The 21,491-nt window shown below is 31.4% G+C and overlaps 15 protein-coding genes across 15 annotated transcripts; 10 read left to right on the forward strand and 5 right to left on the reverse strand. All coding sequences in view use genetic code 12, as the record gives it.

Annotated features, from left to right (window-relative positions):
- Positions 1–166: 166 nt before the first annotated feature.
- OLE2 (Ole2p) lies at positions 167–1,714 on the forward strand (the record flags this gene model as incomplete). Its single annotated transcript, XM_064905225.1, has 1 exon — positions 167–1,714. One exon carries the CDS (start codon positions 167–169, stop codon positions 1,712–1,714), a length of 1,548 nt encoding a protein of 515 aa, XP_064760208.1.
- Positions 1,715–1,811: 97 nt separating this feature from the next.
- DFJ63DRAFT_208389 (uncharacterized protein) lies at positions 1,812–2,476 on the forward strand. Its single transcript, XM_064904020.1, has one exon. The coding sequence runs from the start codon at positions 1,909–1,911 to the stop codon at positions 2,446–2,448; it is 540 nt and encodes a 179-aa protein (XP_064760209.1). The 5' UTR covers positions 1,812–1,908; the 3' UTR covers positions 2,449–2,476.
- Positions 2,477–2,503: 27 nt separating this feature from the next.
- On the reverse strand, positions 2,504–3,514 carry DFJ63DRAFT_289131 (NADPH:quinone reductase; the record flags this gene model as incomplete). The annotated part of the gene is made up of 1 exon (XM_064905204.1): positions 2,504–3,514. One exon carries the CDS (start codon positions 3,512–3,514, stop codon positions 2,504–2,506), a length of 1,011 nt encoding a protein of 336 aa, XP_064760210.1.
- A 295-nt stretch (positions 3,515–3,809) lies between these two features.
- On the reverse strand, positions 3,810–4,574 carry DFJ63DRAFT_289089 (U2 snRNP complex subunit; the record flags this gene model as incomplete). Its single annotated transcript, XM_064905201.1, has 1 exon — positions 3,810–4,574. The coding sequence occupies one exon, from the start codon at positions 4,572–4,574 to the stop codon at positions 3,810–3,812; it is 765 nt and encodes a 254-aa protein (XP_064760211.1).
- Positions 4,575–4,722: 148 nt separating this feature from the next.
- Positions 4,723–5,826, reverse strand: DFJ63DRAFT_336771 (uncharacterized protein; the record flags this gene model as incomplete). Its single annotated transcript, XM_064908432.1, has 1 exon — positions 4,723–5,826. The coding sequence occupies one exon, from the start codon at positions 5,824–5,826 to the stop codon at positions 4,723–4,725; it is 1,104 nt and encodes a 367-aa protein (XP_064760212.1).
- Positions 5,827–6,000: 174 nt separating this feature from the next.
- On the forward strand, positions 6,001–6,702 carry DFJ63DRAFT_314647 (mitochondrial 54S ribosomal protein MRPL50; the record flags this gene model as incomplete). The annotated part of the gene is made up of 1 exon (XM_064906402.1): positions 6,001–6,702. The coding sequence occupies one exon, from the start codon at positions 6,001–6,003 to the stop codon at positions 6,700–6,702; it is 702 nt and encodes a 233-aa protein (XP_064760213.1).
- Positions 6,703–6,900: 198 nt separating this feature from the next.
- DFJ63DRAFT_289742 (uncharacterized protein) lies at positions 6,901–8,070 on the forward strand (the record flags this gene model as incomplete). Its single annotated transcript, XM_064905253.1, has 1 exon — positions 6,901–8,070. The coding sequence occupies one exon, from the start codon at positions 6,901–6,903 to the stop codon at positions 8,068–8,070; it is 1,170 nt and encodes a 389-aa protein (XP_064760214.1).
- Positions 8,071–8,129: 59 nt separating this feature from the next.
- On the reverse strand, positions 8,130–9,561 carry DFJ63DRAFT_209148 (uncharacterized protein). The gene is made up of 2 exons (XM_064904024.1): positions 9,325–9,561; positions 8,130–9,251 (listed from the first exon to the last, which is right to left on the reverse strand). Exon 2 carries the CDS (start codon positions 9,206–9,208, stop codon positions 8,189–8,191), a length of 1,020 nt encoding a protein of 339 aa, XP_064760215.1. The 5' UTR covers positions 9,209–9,251; positions 9,325–9,561; the 3' UTR covers positions 8,130–8,188.
- A 1-nt stretch (position 9,562) lies between these two features.
- On the reverse strand, positions 9,563–10,447 carry DFJ63DRAFT_208357 (uncharacterized protein). Its single transcript, XM_064904018.1, has one exon. The coding sequence runs from the start codon at positions 10,340–10,342 to the stop codon at positions 9,656–9,658; it is 687 nt and encodes a 228-aa protein (XP_064760216.1). The 5' UTR covers positions 10,343–10,447; the 3' UTR covers positions 9,563–9,655.
- DFJ63DRAFT_210059 (putative metalloprotease) lies at positions 10,448–11,612 on the forward strand. The gene has a single exon (XM_064904025.1). It carries the CDS (start codon positions 10,553–10,555, stop codon positions 11,270–11,272), a length of 720 nt encoding a protein of 239 aa, XP_064760217.1. The 5' UTR covers positions 10,448–10,552; the 3' UTR covers positions 11,273–11,612.
- A 98-nt stretch (positions 11,613–11,710) lies between these two features.
- Positions 11,711–13,546, forward strand: ARE2 (sterol acyltransferase; the record flags this gene model as incomplete). Its single annotated transcript, XM_064905249.1, has 2 exons — positions 11,711–11,876; positions 12,072–13,546. The coding sequence occupies 2 exons, from the start codon at positions 11,711–11,713 to the stop codon at positions 13,544–13,546; spliced, it is 1,641 nt and encodes a 546-aa protein (XP_064760218.1).
- A 186-nt stretch (positions 13,547–13,732) lies between these two features.
- On the forward strand, positions 13,733–15,522 carry DFJ63DRAFT_208354 (DUF3112 domain-containing protein). Its single transcript, XM_064904017.1, has one exon. It carries the CDS (start codon positions 13,915–13,917, stop codon positions 15,328–15,330), a length of 1,416 nt encoding a protein of 471 aa, XP_064760219.1. The 5' UTR covers positions 13,733–13,914; the 3' UTR covers positions 15,331–15,522.
- DFJ63DRAFT_208353 (DUF3112 domain-containing protein) lies at positions 15,523–17,587 on the forward strand. The gene has a single exon (XM_064904016.1). The coding sequence runs from the start codon at positions 15,715–15,717 to the stop codon at positions 17,113–17,115; it is 1,401 nt and encodes a 466-aa protein (XP_064760220.1). The 5' UTR covers positions 15,523–15,714; the 3' UTR covers positions 17,116–17,587.
- DFJ63DRAFT_208399 (DUF3112 domain-containing protein) lies at positions 17,588–19,752 on the forward strand. The gene has a single exon (XM_064904021.1). The coding sequence runs from the start codon at positions 18,060–18,062 to the stop codon at positions 19,548–19,550; it is 1,491 nt and encodes a 496-aa protein (XP_064760221.1). The 5' UTR covers positions 17,588–18,059; the 3' UTR covers positions 19,551–19,752.
- On the forward strand, positions 19,752–21,252 carry SPE3 (spermidine synthase). The gene has a single exon (XM_064904015.1). The coding sequence runs from the start codon at positions 19,954–19,956 to the stop codon at positions 20,857–20,859; it is 906 nt and encodes a 301-aa protein (XP_064760222.1). The 5' UTR covers positions 19,752–19,953; the 3' UTR covers positions 20,860–21,252.
- The last annotated feature ends 239 nt before the right edge of the window (positions 21,253–21,491 follow it).

Here is a 21,491-nt window from a genome sequence, read left to right on the forward strand (position 1 = left end):
CGTATCTCGTACAACTAAAATGTGAACATAAAAAATGTCCCCCCAGATTTGGTGACATTTGCAAAATCGGGTGCTTCCTCTATAACTACTAATTATATATTTATACCCCATCCAATAACTATTTTGGATTATCTTTCCTATTAAGATGCCTGTACAAGAAGGTGACATGGAATTCTCAAAGGGGACGAAGGTCCAGAAAAGGAAAGTGAAGACTTCAGCCACTTCTGGTAATACGGGTGGGTCATCGACCAATAGTTTGATCCACCAGGCCTCTCAATTAAAGAATACACGTATGAATCAAATGAGGAAACGAAAACGAGATCTATTAACTAGGATTAATTATACTCATACTTTCACTGTGGTAGTACTTCCATTGTTAATATTCGGTTATATTTATAAATACTCATTGCCCATTATACCCGAAAATCAGGACACTTTATACTTTTCATGTATATATTTCAATTTTACAATTCTAGCATTTAATTCGGGATATCATAAATATTTTGCTCATAATTCTTTTAAAATACGTTATAAATTCTTATTATATTACTTTGCAGTGTTTGGAAGTAGTATAGGTTTGGGATCAATTAGATGGTGGGCATCTTTACATAGAGCGCATCATCATTTTACTGATGACACTGAAAGAGATCCATATCTGATCAAACGAGGTTTTGCATGGGCACATTGGGGTTGGTTGATTAAGAAACCAAAAATTGTTGCCTTTCATCAAGATTTTATGGAACAGGAATTCCCAGTATCTTTAAAGGTTGTTAATGAAGTCGAAGAAGATGGGTTTGAATATAGTCCTCATGATACCAATGAAAATGATTTGGATGCTATAGATTTCTTGAAATGGCAAGAGAATTCATATTTTTCTAATTTCATTCTCACAACTTTCATCATTCCAGCATTTGTTACGGCGTTCATTTGCAAAGATACTTTAACTAATGGGATTATATATCCTGGTTTGTTAAGAATGTTTTTATGTCAGCAATCATTATTGGCAACTGAATCGATAGGCCATTTAAAAAACATTCAAGTAAGTATCCCTACTCAACCATTTAATGATAAAAACTCATCTCAAAACTGCAACAACCCATTGGTTTCATTATTAACATATGGTCAAAGTTATCAAAATTATCATCATGAGTTTCCTCATGATTATAGATCAACATCATCCTTTTTTGCCTTTGATCCTACAAAATGGTTTATCTGGACTTTAGATAAAGTAGGAATTGTCGAAGAGTTAAGTGTCACTCCAGATAACTTAATTGACCAACTTAAAATTCAACAGCAACAGGAGGTTCTTAATAGAATGAGAAGTCAATTAAATTGGGGAACTCCAATTTCAAAATTGCCACTGATTACTCCAAAGGATTTCAAACGTATAATAGGTTCATCAACTAATAAAGACAGAATTTATATAATTATCCAAAATATAATTCATGATATTACACCATTTATGGAACAACATCCTGGTGGGGTACCATTATTAAAAGCTTCTCATGGTAAAGATGCAACCAAAGCGTTCTTTGGTGGAGTCTACGGTCATCTGACAGCAGCTCAGAATCTTTTAGCCACAATGAGAATTGGGGTTTTAGATGATGGAAATGATGAAGAAGTTTGGGGGAGAGTTGTACGTGAAGAAGGTGAGGTAGAAGAAGCTGATTCGGGTCGTTTACGTAAGCTGTATAGCACTGCTGAAGCAGCTTAAACTTGTTTATAAATGGGTAAATACATAATAATAATAATATATATAATGACTTAACTATATGCTCTGCGAAAATAAGTGATTGTGACTAAATTGAAAAAAAAAAAAGCTTTGCTTAACAAGAAAAACTTTAAATATGATAAATTTCTCTACCATTAGTATTGAATTGAAAGTATCATTTCAGTATCAAACATAAGATGAGCATTTCGCTGAAGATATTCCAGGTAAGAGACTATAGAGGGGCAACCATAGAAGATCTTGATGTCAGACCTGCTATATCCATAAATCCTACCACACCAATAGAAGATGCTATAGAAATCTCATTTGAACATGAATTTGACTTCTTACCAGTTATTCATGAATCTAATAGAAAGTTATTAGGGGTATTGAATGTACAAGAGTTAAAAGATAAGGCTGAGACAAAAAATAATGGTTTAAACCCAATTACAAAGAATTATATGCTATGGTTTAATCAAAAGGCTCGTCAAAACTATGATTTAGAGCATCAAGAGAATAGTGAACCAAAAAAGACTCCAGTTTACTCAACAATCTATAAACCAGGTGGAACTAAAAAATACCTGGTATTAACCCCTTTGACACCTTTGGAAGATTTAGCTGCTTTTTTTAATTCTGGAAATTATTTTGCTATTATAACTAATGGAAGAGGTGATTTTGTGTATGGAGTAGCCACACCTGAAGATTTAACGAAATTCGAGACTTCAAGACCCAAATTATAATACGAATATATTATATTTAAAAATTCTTACGTAAAAAGACAAATATAGACTATACTTATTGAGGAATTTCAATAACTAATTTACCTGTAGTTGCTCCACTCTCAAGATCTTTTGCAGCCTGTGAGTAATCTTTTAAAGGATAAACTTTGGAAATTTCAAATTTAAGTTTACCTGAATCTAATTCTTCACGTAAGATAGTAGAGTAATGTTTCCATTCACTTTCCTCGGTAATATAACCAAACACTTGAGGTCTGAGAAGAGTGATGTTTTTAGCGCTTAACCTGTTAATGGCAAATGGAGGGACAACACCAGATGCATTACCAAAACTGACCAAAGTACCCTTTCTGGCAAGACTTTCAAATGAACTTTCAAATGAACTTTTACCAACGGAATTAAAAGAAGCAGCAACACCCTTTCCTCCGGTGATGTCTTTGACCCTGGCTACTACATCCTCAGTCTTATAGTTAATCACATATTCAGCTCCTAACTCTTTAGCTTTCTCTAACTTATCTGTGGTTGAAGCAATAGCAATCACTTTGGCTCCTCTTTGTGAAGCCAATTGAACTAAAATACTACCAACACCTCCTGCTGCAGCCCAAACTAAAATAAATTCGTCCTTTTTCACTTCATGAGCTTCAGTAATGAATGTTAATGCGGTCAAAGATTGTAATAAAGCTCCACCATAAATCTTAAAATCAGATTCAGAAGCCTCATTCTTCAATTTTAAAATTTGAATATAATCTTCTGGAAGTTTAACATGTTGAGCAAATGCATTGGGAGACATATAAGCCACATTATCACCAACCTTATACTTGGTAACAGCGTCACCCACAGCAGTTACAACTCCACTTCCTTCACGACCAAAAATATGGGGTTTATTGGCAGAAGGGTATACACCCATTCTAAAGTAACCATCGATGAAATTAACACCAGCGTATTTATTTTTAATAATTATATCAGTGGGAGAAGTGATTTGAGGTGTTTCAACTTCTAAAGTTTTGATAACATCATATGAACCAGTAGTCTCAAATCCGGAGACAAGGTGGGTTTTTGGAATTGTGGACATTTTAAAAGTTTGTTGAATAGCAATTAATCTGTTCAATGATGTTCTAGTGTTTTTCAATGGATTGAGAAATGAAAATGACATGTATACTTATCAATTGACCTTGAAATATATAACAATTGTTGGGCCTAGTACAAAATAAGGGGAACTGAAAAACTGTCAATTTTTCGGTACGTATGCTCGGAATGATAGTATCTTACTAATCATTTTTGACAGCAATAAGAGGATTTAAGTTAAAAAAAAAACAGGCTATATTTCGGTATACATTATAAGTCAATCTATAACAAACTATGATACACTATCTATTGGATCCTGTTTTAGGTTTGTGTACTTTATTAATTTTCTTCTTAGGCTTTGATCCTGTAACCTTATTCGTTTTAGCACTTTCCGCTAATAATCTTTCCACTTTATCACCATGTCGCACTTTACTATGTTGACCTGTGATTGGATCTTGTTTGAAAGCATAAGAAACATGAATCTTGGAGTTCATTAGAATTGCTCCGTTCATCTTCTCGATCACATAGTCAGAGACTTTGAAATCATCGAATGTTATGAAAGCGTAACCCTTTGATTCTCCTGTATCAACATCTCTCATTAGCAATGGGTTCCGTATAAGGGTACCAAATTTAGCAAATGTTTCCTTTAGGTACTGTTCATCGATAAGTGGATTGAGATTATTGATAAATAATTGAGCTCCCACATCAATATAGTTGTTATTTATTAGTTCTTGTGTTGTAACACCTATCTGTTGATCTTTACCAGTAAAGTTGGCTTTTGGAGCCTCTGTCTTCTTTAGCTTTAAAGCTTTCCCATATAGTCTGATTCCTCTCAATATATTTAACACATAGTCAGCTTCTTCTATACTATTGAATTCAACAAAACCAAACCCTTGATGTGTCTTTAGGATTCTATCCTTTGGCATATTCAATGATCGCACTGGTGCAAATTGAATAAACAATTCAAACATCACTAGCTCTGTAATCTGAGGATCTAGATTCCCAAAATATAATGAAGCTCTGGCATTCCTATCAGTTTCTGCCAATCTCCTAAATACATTTGCCATTATTATTGATCACTTATAACAATGTTGTTAATAGAATCAAATCCATCTTACATCTCATTAAAAAATTAACTCTATGTTTATTATATGCCGGAATTTGATTGCAAATCTAATCTATTTACTTACCTATTTACAAATGAAGTACACAATCTTAATCCTGTGCTGAGGTTTCATTAAATGTTGAATGAACGGGTTCTTTGGAAGACGATTCTTCTGGAGCTCCGTCATCATCGTCATCGCTTTCCTCTGCAGAACTACTTTCTTCATCATCAGAGTCACTGTCTGAATCCAGATCTGCATCTGAATCTGAAGTAGACAGAGAATCATCGTCTGCATCCAAATCAGAGCCTGGATGAACAGCTGAATCCCCAGATTCTTTCTGAGCATCATCTGTTAGCTTTGATTCGGAAATTACAGAGTCTATGTCTTGGGCTTGAATGATATAATCTTTAATAGCATCTTGTGAAGTTGAAATATAGAACGTTGGATATTCTAATACCATCCTATCTTGTAATGTATCAGCTATGGTTTTGGTTTTATCTACTTCAAACATTGAATACTTTGTATTCTTGAAATTAATAACATTATCAAAGTAGAAGAAAAGTTGATCTTTTTCAATGTTATTTTCAGCATCATTTTTATTATTGATGATATTCATTGGAAGAGCTTCCAGTATGATCAAGTGTTCTTTAAGTCTATAACTAAGGAATTTGGCTTTTTCTTCTCCGTCATTTCCCAATAATATCCATTCCACTGTCCAGGTAAATGAACCCAGTTTTTTATCATAACCTGTCTTATTCGAATTTGATCTACTCATCCCTGGCGGTAATTGAATGACTAAAGTATTTTGTCTCTTTGTAGTATAGTTTTGATTCATATGGGGAAAATATTTCTCTATTATGGCAATCCTTTTATCTGATTGTTCTGCAATAGTTGACTTAAACCGTTTATTCTTAGCTAAATTCGGATTATTGAATTTCCTTTTAAATACATTCTTTGCATTTGATCTAGCATCATCTTTACCAACTTGAATCCTTCGATCTAAGTTCAATAAAAAGTTATAATCCCTATTTAAATGAGTTGTATCCGATGATAGTTCTTTTCTAGGAACAAATTTTGTATGATCTGCTATTCCACTACACTCAGTTTGCTTCTTATGCCTTTTAACACACTCTATGCTGCATGTCTTAGACCCACAGGCTGGACACTTGTACTTATACGTATTTATATGACATATAGAACATAGTTGGTCCATGTTGTTTCTGTTATAAGTAAAATATCAAAATTTATTTAGGTACTCAATTTACTCAAATCCGTGTAAATTTTTATGTTCACAAAAAAATTTATATATTGTGATGAAAAATTATTTTTGTTCATATTAACTGATTAAGTTGTGAATAACGATTGTTAAAAAGGAAACAAAAGAATCATGTTTACCAATAGAATAGTTCAAAGATCCAGTATACCAAGCCTTAGATTGGTTAGATATCGTCATAAAGTATCTGTTGTTACCGTCAATGATAAGGTTACAGTTCAATTATTAAAGAATGTCAAAGACATAGGAATCAAAGGTGAAGTAATCAGAGTGAAAGCAGCATACATGAGAAATTTCTTACATCACGACAATAAAGCAGCATATATAACAAAAACAGAAGGTCCTCGTATTCCTGTGGTAGAAAAACCAGTTGTTGTTGCTGCCCCTGAAATAAAGAAAGAAGAAACAAAGAAGGTTCTTACTCCACAAAAGAAATCAGCAGAAGCCATGTCTTTGGATGAATTATCCAAGTTATTCAATACTATGCGTACTAGAAAGGCAAGAACTACTTCTCAAGGTGAAGCTATTACCGTTTCAGCAACCGAAGATGAGAGTAATATAACATTCAGTTTATCAGATTTAGATGAATTGATTCCAAGCACTTACACCATCAAAGAAACCAATTTCCCTATAACAAAGACTCGTGTGTCATCATTAATTTTCAATTTATCAGGTGATAAAGTACCAGAATCAAGCATTTCTTTTGAAAAGAGTACTACTTCTATTGATGAAATAGCTGAAACTGGTGATTATAACTTGATCATTTCATCTCCAATTGAAAAATCTTCAATTATCAAAACCTTAAAGGTCCAATAAGACCCACTTGTAAATATAACATATTATATATATAAATAACTTTGCATTATGTACATACCGTTTTTTTTAGTCAGTATCATTATTTATACATTTTAATAAAGAATATTCGATTTAAATTTTTTTCTTCTTTTTTGTGCACAAGATCTTTGTTTTATAAGCAATCTTATCATTTATCATATATTTATATTACTATTAATAATGGCAGTCGATCTCCGATATAGTGCTGCTAAGACGTCGAAGATAACTAAACGACTATTTAACACGTCTCCGATTAAGAAAATCCAACAGGATTTAAAAAGAAAATTACCATCACAAGTTAAATATACTCAAAACTTAGCCAAAACTAATAATGCTAAAAAGACAGAAGAAAGATTGGTTCCTCTGGATTATAATGTACAACTTGATTATCAACTATCTGAAAAGGAAGATATAATGGTTGCTATTGAAACCATAAGCTCAAATCTTTGGTCAGAATCCAGTACCTTGCATACCAAATATTATGGGTTGGTTGATAAAAGAGATCGAGATATGGAATCCTTGGTGTTTCTGTTGAAAGGATTATCAATGAAAGCGAAAGCGGAAGCAATGAAGTTCAGAACTAATCAATTTCCCAAAGATATGGTGACTACCACCCAATTATATACCGTTTATGAACATCAAGGAAATACATTTGTGGATCGAAAATTAGAAATAAATATAAGGAATGGGAATTTAAGAAAATTCGTTATAACAAATGCATCTCCAGTCATTCTGAGAACTGTACAAAAGTTCCAATTAGGGAAAGTCACTTATGGTCATGAGAATATGGAAGTTATTATACCAGCAAAGTCATATGAAAGTATGATTAAAGATAAGATTAAAGCTTTGGAGTTGGATATATCCAACGCGACAGAGAAGAATCCGACCTTAGAGTTTGAACTCTCAGCATTAAAGAAATTCCATACTTTTGTAATGGCAAATCCAACAGCTCTATATGTGGATCTTAATGAAATGACATATGAAGAGTTATCATCATTAATCGGATATGGTTTTGTTACCTTAACCTCAAATCATTTAAATGAGATTGAATCGCATCAGTTCTCAATATCATATCCTGCTTGTGGTGTCTTTTTGAAACTTATTAATGCAGGCAGAGTTTGGTTAGTTAAAGCTATGGCAAAAGCTAGTTATAAAGAAAGTCTTGAAGAAAATCTCTTCAAGAAATGGGAAGGTATGACTTTAAATGGAGAATCTAAAATGAATAATTTTCGAGCTCCATTCTATGGGTATGATTTAAATTGGGTTTTAGCAGATGCTTTAGGTTCAGGTTTAATAGAAGTATTTAATACACCTGTTGGAAGAGGATGGAAATTGACAGGAAAAGCTTGAAAGCATGCTTTTAAGTTATGTTTATTATGTATATAAAAATTTTTGGGATAGAAAGAAATATAGAAAATATTTTTACAATACTATGTATGAGGGTAAGATTTTGAGTATTTGATTTGGATTAAGCTCTCATCTTCTTTTGTTGTTTTCTTTGTCTTCTTTCTTGAGATCTCTTTTCAGCTTTAAGTTGATCTTCCTTTGAAGAGTTTCTTAATTTTTCTCTTTCTTCTCTCTTTAATTTAGCCTTTTCATCAGCTAATTTTTCTTGTTTTATTTCTTCTTCAATCTTTTTAAGTTTTGAAATTTCAACTTCTCTAGTTTTAACGATTTTCTTTAAAGCTTCAGATTTAAAAGTGATTTCCTTTGCAGCTAATTTATCAACTAATGAGAATAAAGCATCTAAGATTTTACCAAGTTGTTGAATTTGATCGACATTGGAAGTGACATGAGCGGATACCACAATTCTTCTTCTTGGAGTCATTTCATGAAGAGCTACAGGATGTTCTGAAGGTTGATCAGTAACAGCAATATATCTAAGATAAGAAGCTGAATCTAAAGTTAAAGCTTTCTTTAATTCTGGAGTAGTAATTTTTTCTTGGAATTCATTAGCTTCACTCATATAAACAAATGATTGAGGTAAATTTGCAGAATCTGAAGTTTTAGTTAATGATAAGAAATAGTTAAATTTTCTATAATCATTCATACCAATCTTTGCTACAATAGCACTAATGAAATTATCATATTCAGCATCACTTGAAGGAGTAATAACAAAATCCACTCTATCAGTTGGATAAGGAACAGTAGCAGTGAAAAATGATAAGACAGTTTCTAAAATCCAAACAAACAGATTATGTCTTGGTTTTAATTTGAAGATAATGTTAACTTTAGCAATGTTGGATCTACCAGTTGCATAAGAAGCATAATTTTCAGAACTATCTTTAACATAAAGACTATTTGGACCAATTCCGAATTGATAAAAGTTCTTGTCAAAAGTACTTTTTAAATTATTTAAAAGTCTAGTTACTAATCTTTTATTGTAAAGATCACCAGCGTAAAATAATGATACGAAAACAAAGATAAAAGCAATGGTGAAACCTTCCAATCTCCAATCATTAAGTAAGGCACGTTGGAGAATGGTCATTTCAACCAATTCTTCATAAGTATAGTCCTTGACAGTTTTACGACTAAAAAAATAAATGTTAGTATAACTATTGTATTAAATGGCTATTGATAAGCATTGAATTGAGGAACATACACAGTCTCTTCGGCCATAGCCCCAACAAGAAACAATGAAGGTGCAAGTAAAGCAGCAGCAATCATTATGTTTTGGTTTGATCTATTGTTCTTGATGATTTCTATATCAAAAGTGAAAATTACAATTTAAGTTTTGATAAATTCTCAGAGATCGTTGAAAAAAAAAAAGTTGTTGAAAGAAGTGTCACCACTCTTTTCTCTCCACTATATTTTTTGCCGCACAATATTACTATTTTATTATTTAAGTATTTTAATCAATACATTAAAGTCTATACATGATGATGATTTTATAAATATTATAGTTAGTAAGTTACTTAACTTGGGGTTACTAGATCTATTCTTTTCTTCTTTTAGATGATGAACCAAGTTCAACTTCAGAATTTTCCTCTTTATATTGAGAAAGACCCTCACGAACAGCATTTCTAACTAAATCTCTAAGTCCTTCCTCAGGATTTTCACTTTCTAAAATAGCTTCTAATTTCTTTCTTCTTTCTTCTTTTTCTTCAGGTGATAATTGATCTTGAATGGTTTCTGGTTCATTTTCCATCGAATATCTGATTTCATGTCCATCAATGGTTCCTGCTGCAGGTAATGAATCCAATATACTACTACTATTATGGTTTGCTTCACTTGTTTCACTTGGTTTATCATAAGCTAAAGAAAGAAGATATTGGGCCACTTCAGGAAATTCATCATCATCTTCAATATATTTTGCAGCAGTTAAACCATCACTATTTTTTATCTTATCATTAGCTTTCAATTCTTCTATTAAGTATTTGGCAGTTTTAACATCTTCAACATGATGTAATGGAGTATCTCCTTCATTGTCCTGTATATTTATGTCCCCTCCTTGCTCTATTAAATATTGAAGTAGATTAATATGACCATAAGAAGCTGCAGCATGTATAGGAGTATATCCATTAGGATCTTTTGCGTTGGGAGTCAAATCTCCTGATTCTATATATGATTCCACAACCTTACGTTGGTTATCAGCAGCTGCTATCCAAATATTCAAAACCATAATAATAACTTATCTTGATACTGTTATTGATATAGTTTATAAAGATTAGAGATGATGTCTATTTTACAAAAATTTTGTTTTAACGGTTTTGAAAAATTGTTATATGCAGTCGCAGCAAAAATTGGTTAAACAAACGTGAAAAAAAAATTGTTATAATTTTCAAATCGATTAGATTAGATCAGAAGGTAGAAATAGATAGATCAATATAGAATGTCAGATTCAAAGGAACATATACAAGATGCTTCTAGTATAGCGGTATCTCCTACTGAGAAACTAAATGGATTTGAATGGTGGAGAAGATCGTTACAATATAGAACTGGATTAGGGATCACCAATGAAGAAAGAAATCAATTTGAAATTGATTATCATCATAAATATTTACCACAAAGATGTGAAGAATGTGTAACTAATCTCGATTGGATGTTAACTTATTCACCATCAGTACGATTTATGATTGATCAAATTGAAAAAATTACCAAGAATAATGATAAAATAGTGGATAAAACCAGTATAATATGTGATGTATGTGATGATTTAAAAGGAGGAGGATTCCATCCAAATCATGGAATATTATTATGTGCCAATCGTATTCAAAGTAAATGGCAACTAGAAGATATTTTAACTCATGAATTGGTCCATGTTTATGATTATATGAAATTTAATATTGATATGAAAGATTTAAAACATCATGCTTGTACCGAAATAAGAGCATCAATGTTAAGTGGAGAATGTCGTATTTGGAATGAAATTAAGAAAACTGGGTTAGGTAATTTTGGGAAAAAGTTTCAAGATTGTATTAAAAGACGAGCAATCTTATCAGTTAGTGCCAATCCTATTTGTAAAAGTAAAGCCGAAGCTGAAGAAGCAGTAAATTTGGTATGGTTATCATGTTTTAATGATACTAGACCATTTGAAAGAATTTACAAATAGAGTAATTCAGTATTAGTCATCGTATCATTACACATTACATTACATAGTATATAGTGTTATATAAAATTCATCTTGTAAATATAAAACAACGCTTTAAAGAGATCCGATATTTCATTTATGTGATAGGGGATGAAGAGAGGATAATTTTCCGTTAAGGGTCAAACAGCGCATGTCAAAATGGAACAGACAAACACTCACCCGCATTTTCCATCCTCAACCCAAATTCAATCTTAGAGGTTTGTATATTATAACTTACACATACTGTAACTTTACATGACTTTAGTTCTATAAATAGTTAATATCATATCTCAATTGGATTATTATCAAGAGTCCTACTTTCATTATATCAAGTTTTTTTATATCGCTCAAGATATCTTTCGTTCTATCGGTAGGTTGCCCGACCTTGTTGTAAATATCAAATCAATCAATTAATCAACAATGTTGAAAAAGTCATCTACAGAAGATAATTTGTCTTCAATCGCAAAGTCTATTGGTAGACGTCAATCGTTGGATATAAATAATGAGTATATTGAATCATCATCGTCAGCAAGCGATGATGATAAACTGGAGATTCAGGATATCACCCCTAAGGAAAATGATTCAAGTCTTGAATCTTTACAAGAACATGAATACAAATTGAAATTTAGAGGGAGAGGTAGCTCATTGGAATCAACTTCAAGTTCAACAACAGCCATTGATATTGAATCTGCCATTGCCTTATCTGATGCTAAACCAGTCAAACATGTCCTTGATGAAATGATTCGAACTTCTAAAACTAGATTGAATAAAAGGAAATCAGAACAGCATAACCATAAATATAAATCTCCACTTGGGGATATTAGGTTCCATTCCGTATCATCAACTATATTTGATTCTCAGGATTTTAAAGATTCTCAATTTTTTGGATTTTATGTATTGTTCTGGTTAGGTACAGCCTTCTATATGATAAATATCTTAGTCCATGCTTATTTTGTCAAATCAGAATTCATACTAGAATGGCCAGTTGTCAAATTACTACTCAAGGATTTATATAAAGTGGGATTGACTGATTTAGCCATGTATTTATCAACATATTTTGTATTCTACATTCAATATGCTTGTAAATTAAATGTCATATCTTGGGAAAGAGTAGGATGGATAGTTCAATCAGTTTTCGAAATTGCTCATTTAAGATTTTGGTTATGGTTTGCATCAGATTCAGTTATGGGTTTTTCTTGGATTGCAAAGGTATTCTTAGTATTACATAATTTGGTATTCATTATGAAAATGCACTCTTATGGATTTTACAATGGTTATCTTTGGAAGATTATGAAGGAATTACAATTCCTGGAAAGTTATCTTGCAAGGATCAATAGTGATACAGATGTTAAAATCCCGGAAGGTTATACTATAGATCAATTAAAATCAACATTACAGGAAAGTATCGAATTTTGTAAGTTTGATTTGGAATATCAATCCCAAGCTACCACTATAAAGAGTGATGCTTATAAATTTGATGAAAGTCGAATTAATGAAAGTCTTGAATCTTTACAAGCCAAGAATATTATTACATTCCCATCTAATATCAGCTTCTTCAATTTCTTTGAATATTCTCTGTTTCCAACTGTGGTTTATACATTACATTATCCAAGAAATGAAAGAATTAGATGGTCATATGTGTTTCAAAAGACATGTGCTGTGTTTGGAATTATCTTCTTGATGATCTTAGTGGCTCAGAATTGGATGTATCCATTAGTACTTCAATGTATTGAAGTTCGTAAATTACCAGTTCAAGAAAGGTTTTCTCGTTATATTTTCATATTACTTGATATGATTCCTCCATTTCTTATGGAATATTTATTTACATTCTTTTTAATTTGGGATTCTATTTTGAATGCTATTGCTGAATTAACCAGATTTGCTGATCGTGAATTCTACGGTCCTTGGTGGTCATGTACTGATTGGTCTGAATTCCTGAGAATTTGGAATGTACCAGTTCATAAATTCTTATTAAGACATGTCTATCATTCTTCGATTAGTTCATTCAAAGTTAACAAGTTTCAAGCTGCTTTGTTAACATTTATAATTTCAAGCATTGTTCATGAGCTTGTCATGTATGTTATATTTGGTACATTAAGAGGATATTTGTTACTATTACAGATGTCTCAAATTCCATTGGTTATGTTCAGTAGAACAGCGTTTATGAAGGATAAAAAGGTATTAGGGAATATTATTTGTTGGTTTGGGTTTCTTTCAGGTCCGTCTATGATTTGCACATTATATTTAACATATTAAAAAATTATTATTGCTATTTTAATTTTGTTGGTTTTTCTTCTATATAAATATATACTATATACTACACTATATACATGGTATGATATGGTTTATTTTTTTATTTATATCATTATTATTATATTTATTATGTTTATACACACATCTCTAAAGTCGCTAATAAAAATTACTGTTTCTGGAAAGGTAATTCTTTTGCATGTGCATAATTTTTGTGTCCCTAAATTACCGCATTAGGCGCAATTTAGCAAAAATAATTGCTATCAACATTATGTAGATATAAGCATCAATGTCCTGTAATGCCCCTCACCAGATATATGTTTTCTTTTGTTTTATTTATTTTATTTTATTAGATGGAAAAGGAAACATAATCAATGTCAAATTATACTGTATATACCCCCAACCCAGATGGATATACTCCATCAGTGGGAGTCTTCCATTTGCTTGAACAAATTCATGATGGGGCAAATAGAGGTACGGGGATCTGTGCATTGTTCGCTTTGGCAGAGCAGATAATAGGACCAAATATACCACAGGACTTTATAAACTATGCTATTGGATTACAAAATAATTTATTCGGAGGTTATCCTACAACCAAAGATGTTGCACCCTCAGGTCTATTTGCAGGTATATTTGCATTGGTGACTTTAGTACATCTACTTATCTTCATAATAAATTTCACTAAAGGTCATTACTTCTATCTAACATTGGTATTTGTATTTGCATCTCTTACCAGATTTGTTTCATTTATGCTTAGATTGTTTTGGGCTCAGGCTATTCAAAAAGTTAAGATCGGTTTAACCGATGAAGTCTTACTTGTGATTCCTTCCATTATTCTTGTATCCTTTAATTTGATTTTGGCTCAAAGACTTTTCACTTGGAGACATCCTGTTGGAGGTTCTAGAAAGTTATTTTGGGGATGTATGTTTGGTTTGTATGCTCTAGTCATCATAATTATTGCTGTAACGGCCACTGCTTCATTAGTTCCTTATATTGCATTTTTGTCAACTAATTCTTATTTAGCTTGGCAACGATGTGTCATGGCATCTTCTGTTTTGGTCAACATATATACTTTAACAGCAATCGCTTTAATTGGGTTGTCTTTCTGGTTACCAACTACGAAGGATGAAAACTTATATACTTATCAACCTTGGTGGATTGAAAGTTTCAGTCCATTCTATTTCGTGGAAGCTGGTGCAGCTCAAAGAGCTGAAGAAACATTCATGAAAAGAAATCATAATCATAGACATGCAGTCAGAGTCATCGCTGCCACACATCATCATTATAAAATGGTTAAAGGTTTAAGTAACCAGAGAGGTGACTTATCACATAACACATCTTTATTAATAATAAGTATATCTACCTTGTTATTATTTGTCAGTAACTTTTTAAGATCAGTAGCTGTATTTCAAGGTAGAATAAATTACTTTAGAGGTCCAGTTGCTAATCCAATTCCAATGTATATGGCTTGGGGTGTATTTGAATTCTTCGTTCATTTACTCTTCATAGTTGGGAGAGTTGATCTTAGGTTTTATAGACCAGATATATTACCTTTAGTTGTGAGATCAATCATTACAGCAGAACAATCTGTTGTGGTAAGTGACGCCGAAGATAATCTGGAAGGTGAAGAATTTGAAGGAGATGATGAATTTGATTCTTATAGTGAAGAAGATATGGATGAAGGTTCATTAAAGCACTCACGGAATGTTCCACCTATTTATTCATACCCCGTAGATGAGCCTGGAAGGTCGACCGTCAAAAGGGATGATGAATCAGAATTTTTCTTCTAATATGTTATTCAAGGATCTAAAACAAATTACGGTAATCGCACTTCACAAGTGGTCTTGTGGGGAAGCATATTTATCAATATTATAGAAAACGATAAAGGAGAACAAATAGTATAATCTCTTTTAATATAATTAATATAATTTCACTTATTGCTGCAAAATAGTGCAGAAAAGTAGAAAAAATAATTTTTTTGATCGCTTAGCTCTCCGAAATATAATTTTTGCAATGAATCTTGTGGGGAAATAACAAGTAAATTAATACAATCAACATAAGTTTATATAAAGGGTTCCAAGTCTAATCAAGTGTTAAAAATCAAGTAGAATGCAATTTTCCAGTCTATAAGCATTAGCAAGAAAGGTCCTTAAAATAATCTTATTCCGATCGATATGCCTGAGAATCAATCTATAAGCAATTCCACTTTCACTGCTGCTCAAGGTGTGTATAACCTTATAGTATTCATAGAAAACAATCCCGCAAGAGGAACTGGAATATCATTATTATTAAGTCTAGTTCATAACTTGGTGGGACCAATAGTACCTCCGACTATACTCAAATACTCTATCGGTTTACAAAATAATTTATTTGGTGGATACCCCAGTTCAAGTGAAATTGCTCCTGATATAGTTTTTGCAGTATTATTCTTTATAATCGGTTTAGTGCATCTTTCAGTGTTTGTTATGAATTGTGTGAGAGGACATTACTTTTGGATATCAATTGGATGGGTGGTATACTCATTTATGAGAACAGTTGGGTTCACGTTAAGAGCATTATGGGCTACAAATATAACACTTCTACCAATTGGTTTAACCAGCGAGGTATTATCTATTGTACCTTCTAATATCATTGTTTCATTAAATTTAATGCTAGCACAAAAATTATTTACTTGGAGGCATCCTGTAGGTGGTTCTCGTAAATTATTCTGGGGTTTTATGATTGGTTTGTATACTTTTGTGGTATTATCTATTGGTGTTGTCATTGCGGCATCTTTCTATTCTTATTTACATTTTGTTGATAATCAAATTAATTATAATATGAATTTTATAGTTGAGGTTACTTCTGTTACTATTATAAGTTACAGTCTAACTGCAGTTTCATTGATCGGTTTATCCTTTTGGTTCCCAACATCTAAAGATGAAAATTTATATACATATCAACCTTGGTGGATTGAAAGTTTCAGTCCATTCTATTTCGTGGAAGCTGGTGCAGCTCAAAGAGCTGAAGAAACATTCATGAAAAGAAATCATAATCATAGACATGCAGTCAGAGTCATTGCTGCTACTCATCATCATTATAAGATGGTTAAAGGTTTAAGTAATCAAAGAGGGGATTTATCACATAACAAGTCGTTATTAATAATAATTATAACTACATTATTGATTTTGGTTGGAGCTATTGGAAGATGTATTGTTGCCTTTCAAGACCGAGAGAATTCCAAAGCAAGCGCTGCTGCAAAACCATATTTTATGTTTATTTGTTGGGGAGGATTTGAAGTTATAATCAATGTATTATACATTGTTGGTAGAGTTGATCTTAGATTTTATCGTCCTGATAGATTACCTTCTAAAGTTAGAGCTATAATTACTGCAGAACAATCATATTATCCGTCTGATTTTGAAGATGATGTTAAATCTAATTCTGAAAGTGATGTAAATCATTTAGATGATAATGAAATTAGTTCTGATCCATCAATTCTCAACCCAAGGTTTTCACTTAATCCATCGAAATTAACAGATAAAAAGATGATAGTTTCAAATGAAAGCGTAATTGACACTGTGTTTTACTTTTAAGTTAAACTCTTGCAACATCCATCATATGAAATGATTGCAAAATTGAACATGAGTCGTCGTCAAAGGGCATATGCATAAAGCACAATTAAGATTAAAAAATAAAACAAAAAAACAATTTATCGGTACCCCACATTAAAAAATATGCACATATTTTGAGTCTGTATAGCATTTTACCCAAATTGGAATAGTAAAAACTAAATTAACAAACGTAAGGCGCTGTCTTTGTTCTGCAGTGTATATTCTAGGTGTCGATCAAAGTTGAAATAGATATGTGGTCTACAGAGTTCTATTTTGACATGAATAAAATGTATGAAATTATATTAATATTTACTTGTGATACTTCTGTTACTGTTTTATTGCTTCTTCTTTTATGTAGATGTTAAGAAGGCGATTTATCTTGTCAAGACTATATCTGTAACGGCTGATCGGCTTAAAGTATAGGATTTATTAAAATAACTTTAAATGATAGAAAGTGAATTTTGTTTTGTAGCCATATCTAAGTATCTAGTAACAAAAGTTTTTGATGAGGACAGAAATTTCCTAATCGGGTAATTTTTTTAATTCCTTTTTAGATTGTCTTTTTTTTAGCGTGGGGAAGAAAGCTTAACTTTTGCATTTAAATTGGATTAAGGAATTCTATTGATACGTATGTTTTGAAGGGAAAACATATATATAACTAACCGAAATTCAATAGTTGGCAATTCACTTCGACAATTATTTGAAAAGAAAAGTTGTTAACTTCCTTTCAATAATCTGGTGTATTCACTTGTATTTGTTGTTGTCACTCTTTACATCAACTTGAAAAGATTCAAGACCACCTAGTCTGGCATAATTCACTTCACTTTATTTCAGTTCAATTTCAAACTATTTCATTTCATATCCAAAAACATTAATCAAAATTTTCCTTCTTCAAACTTTGCATAACATAAAAAAGTAAGCACATCATGACAACAGTGGTGGATTTCAATAATACCCTTCGGTTTGATCCTGAATATACAGCCGTAGAAGGTCTTTTCAATCTTATAGGTCATATGAAAAATAATCCTGCTCGAGGAACTGGTATTGCATTATTAGTTGATCTTATTCATAATTTATCAGGACCAAATATCCCTCCTACCATTACTAAATATGCCATTGGAATTCAAAATAATTTATTTGGTGGTTATCCAACTCCAAGTCAAATAGCTCCTAATATTGTATTAACCGTATTATTTTTTATAATTGCTATAATACATTTAGCTTTATTTTTAATTAATTTTTCAAGAGGGCATTATTTTTGGATTTCATTAGGATGGGTGATTTATTCTTTAATGAGAGTGATTGGATTTGGTTTAAGAGCCATTTGGGCTAGTGATGTGACATTATTAGCTATTGGATTAACTAGTGAAGTATTTAGTATTATTCCATCGATTGTTATTGTATCATTAAATTTAATATTAGCCCAAAGATTATTCACATGGAGACATCCAGTTGGTGGTTCTCGTAAATTATTTTGGAGTGTTATGTTCGCATTATATGGAGTTGTTATATTATTAGTTGGAGTGGTTATCTCAGGGTCATTTATTCCTTATTTACATTTTTTAAATCAAACAACTTATGATAATTTCAGAATTGTGATTAAATCAGTTTCAATTTTAATCATTGCTTATAGTTTAACAGCAATTGCATTAATTGGGTTGTCTTTCTGGTTACCAACATCTAAGGATGAAAATTTATATACATATCAACCTTGGTGGATTGAAAGTTTCAGTCCATTCTATTTCGTGGAAGCTGGTGCAGCTCAAAGAGCTGAAGAAACATTCATGAAAAGAAATCATAATCATAGACATGCAGTCAGAGTCATTGCTGCCACTCATCATCATTATAAAATGGTTAAGGGTTTAAGTAATCAAAGAGGTGATTTATCACATAATGTTTCATTATTAATTATTATTGTCACTACCATATTGATTTTAGTAGGAGCAATTGGAAGATGTATAGTTACATTTCAAACCAATTTCAACCGTGATGCCGGTGCTGCTGCCAAACCAATTCTAATGTTTGTATGTTGGGGTATTTTTGAAATTATTATTAATATTTTATATATTGTGGGTAGAGTTGATCTTAGATTTTATCGTCCTGATATATTACCTGCTAAGGTTAGAGCTATTATTACTGCTGAACAATCATATTATCCATCTGATGCTGAAGATGAAGATGATGCTTCATTTGAAAAGGAAGATTTCCAACATCATGAACATGATGATTATCGTCATACAGAAGGAGAAGAAGAAGAATCAAATGATGGAGAATGGAATTTTGTCGATGTTGATGTTGATGGAAGTTCAGTATCAAGTTCCTTACCTATTAAGAATCATCCACAACCTCCATATCCAGCTAAAGAAAAGAATAGAAGAAGTCGGGATACCGATAATGATTCAGAATTCAATTTCTAGGCCATTTCATCTACATAATATATAGTACACATTAATGTATTTTTTTTTCTTTTTTATCTATTTGTTACTACAAAATGCATGATTCTAAGTTATTATAGTAATGTTAACATACAGTTAACTATATAGACGATACATCATTTGTAGATAGCTGGGAGGAGGAGTAAAAATTATTTTGATGTGTCAAGAATTTTTTTTTTTTTTGACTCGTCATTTTCAGAAAATGAGCCGCCTTCTGCAACAACAGCAACAAAAACAAACTGCGTTAATTATACAAATAGAAAACGAAAAATTTTTCAAAAAGCTCGGACTCAAAATATTTAAAAACTTGATTGATTCCTCTTATTTTCAATTTGAATTCTTGTTTTATTAAGTCAATTGTTGTCCTAATCGATCAAGTAACACTATGAGTTCTGAACAACAACCTTTAACTCATCCATCTATTAAAGATGGATGGTTTGCTGAAATTTCCAATACCATGTGGCCAGGTCAAGCTATGTCATTAAAAGTTGATAAAGTTTTACATGTTGAACAATCTAAATATCAAGATGTATTGGTGTTCAAATCCACTGATTATGGTAATGTTTTAGTGTTGGACAATTGTATTCAAGTTACTGAACGTGATGAATTCGCTTATCAAGAAATGATTACTCATTTAGCATTAAATTCTCACCCAAATCCAAAGAAAGCTTTAGTTATTGGTGGAGGTGATGGAGGTGTTTTAAGAGAAATCTTAAAACATGAATCCATTGAAGAAGCTTGGTTATGTGACATTGATGAAACTGTTATTGAAGTTTCAAAGAAGTATTTACCTGAAATGTCTAAATCATATCAAGATCCAAGAACTAGAGTTCATATTGGTGATGGATTTAAATTCTTAGCTGAATATAAAAATCAATTTGATGTTATTATTACTGATTCATCTGATCCAGAAGGTCCAGCAGAATCATTATTTCAAAAACCTTATTTTGAATTATTAAGAGATGCTTTAACTGAAAAGGGGGTTATTACAACTCAAGCTGAAAATATTTGGTTGCATATGCCAATTATTTCTAAATTAAAACAAGATTGTCAAGAAGTTTTCCCAGTAGCTGAATATGCTTATACTATGATTCCAACTTATCCAAGTGGATCTATTGGATTTATGGTTTGTTCTAAGGATAAAGATGCTAAAGTTAGAAAACCAATTAGATTTGATTGGAGTGATGAATTTGTTAGTAAGAATTTAAAATATTATACTAAAGAAATTCATGAAGCTTCATTTGTATTACCAAATTGGGCTGATCAAATCTTAAACAAAAAGAAAGATTGACGTCATTAGTTATTTATTTGCAATTCGTTTTTAAGAATCAATGAAAACTATAAAGAAGGGTAGAAAAATATTATTAGAAAAATCAAAAAAAAAAAAAACCTCTTTATAAGGAAAACACATTTTCGTGGATCTTTTAAATGCTTTGAACATAGTTGTTCGAGGTGTTTTCTTTTTATTTGTGTGTTTTTATTCTTAATGTTATATTGTAATGAATAATGATGTGATGACTATTTATAAAACTTTTATTAGAGAAAAAAACATGATAATGGGTGGTGGTGATGGTATTAGTATTTGATATTCATTAATGGTTGATTTATAAATCGATGATTAATGGATACTTTTTATTTTTACTATTACTACTTATTATTATTATTATTAAAAAACCAAAAAAAAATCTTTAATTATTTAATTAATTAAATTCTTTAAATAAAACATTCTTTTTGTTTAACTATTATGAAGGTGTAGGTACTACTTGTTTCATTGTTTAATTGATTTTGCAACCTGTATAATGAATTGTGTTAAAAATGATCTCAAAAATAATGAGTCGTGTACTTTTCCTCAAATTTAACCCCATACTTTAAAATAAATCGCATTTATCGCTAGTTGTAATTACGACTTCAGTCAGCGGCTAA

This window comes from Scheffersomyces coipomensis (genome assembly GCF_036884675.1).
Source record: "Scheffersomyces coipomensis strain NRRL Y-17651 chromosome Unknown DFJ63scaffold_6, whole genome shotgun sequence".
Classification (NCBI taxonomy): domain Eukaryota; kingdom Fungi; phylum Ascomycota; class Pichiomycetes; order Serinales; family Debaryomycetaceae; genus Scheffersomyces; species Scheffersomyces coipomensis.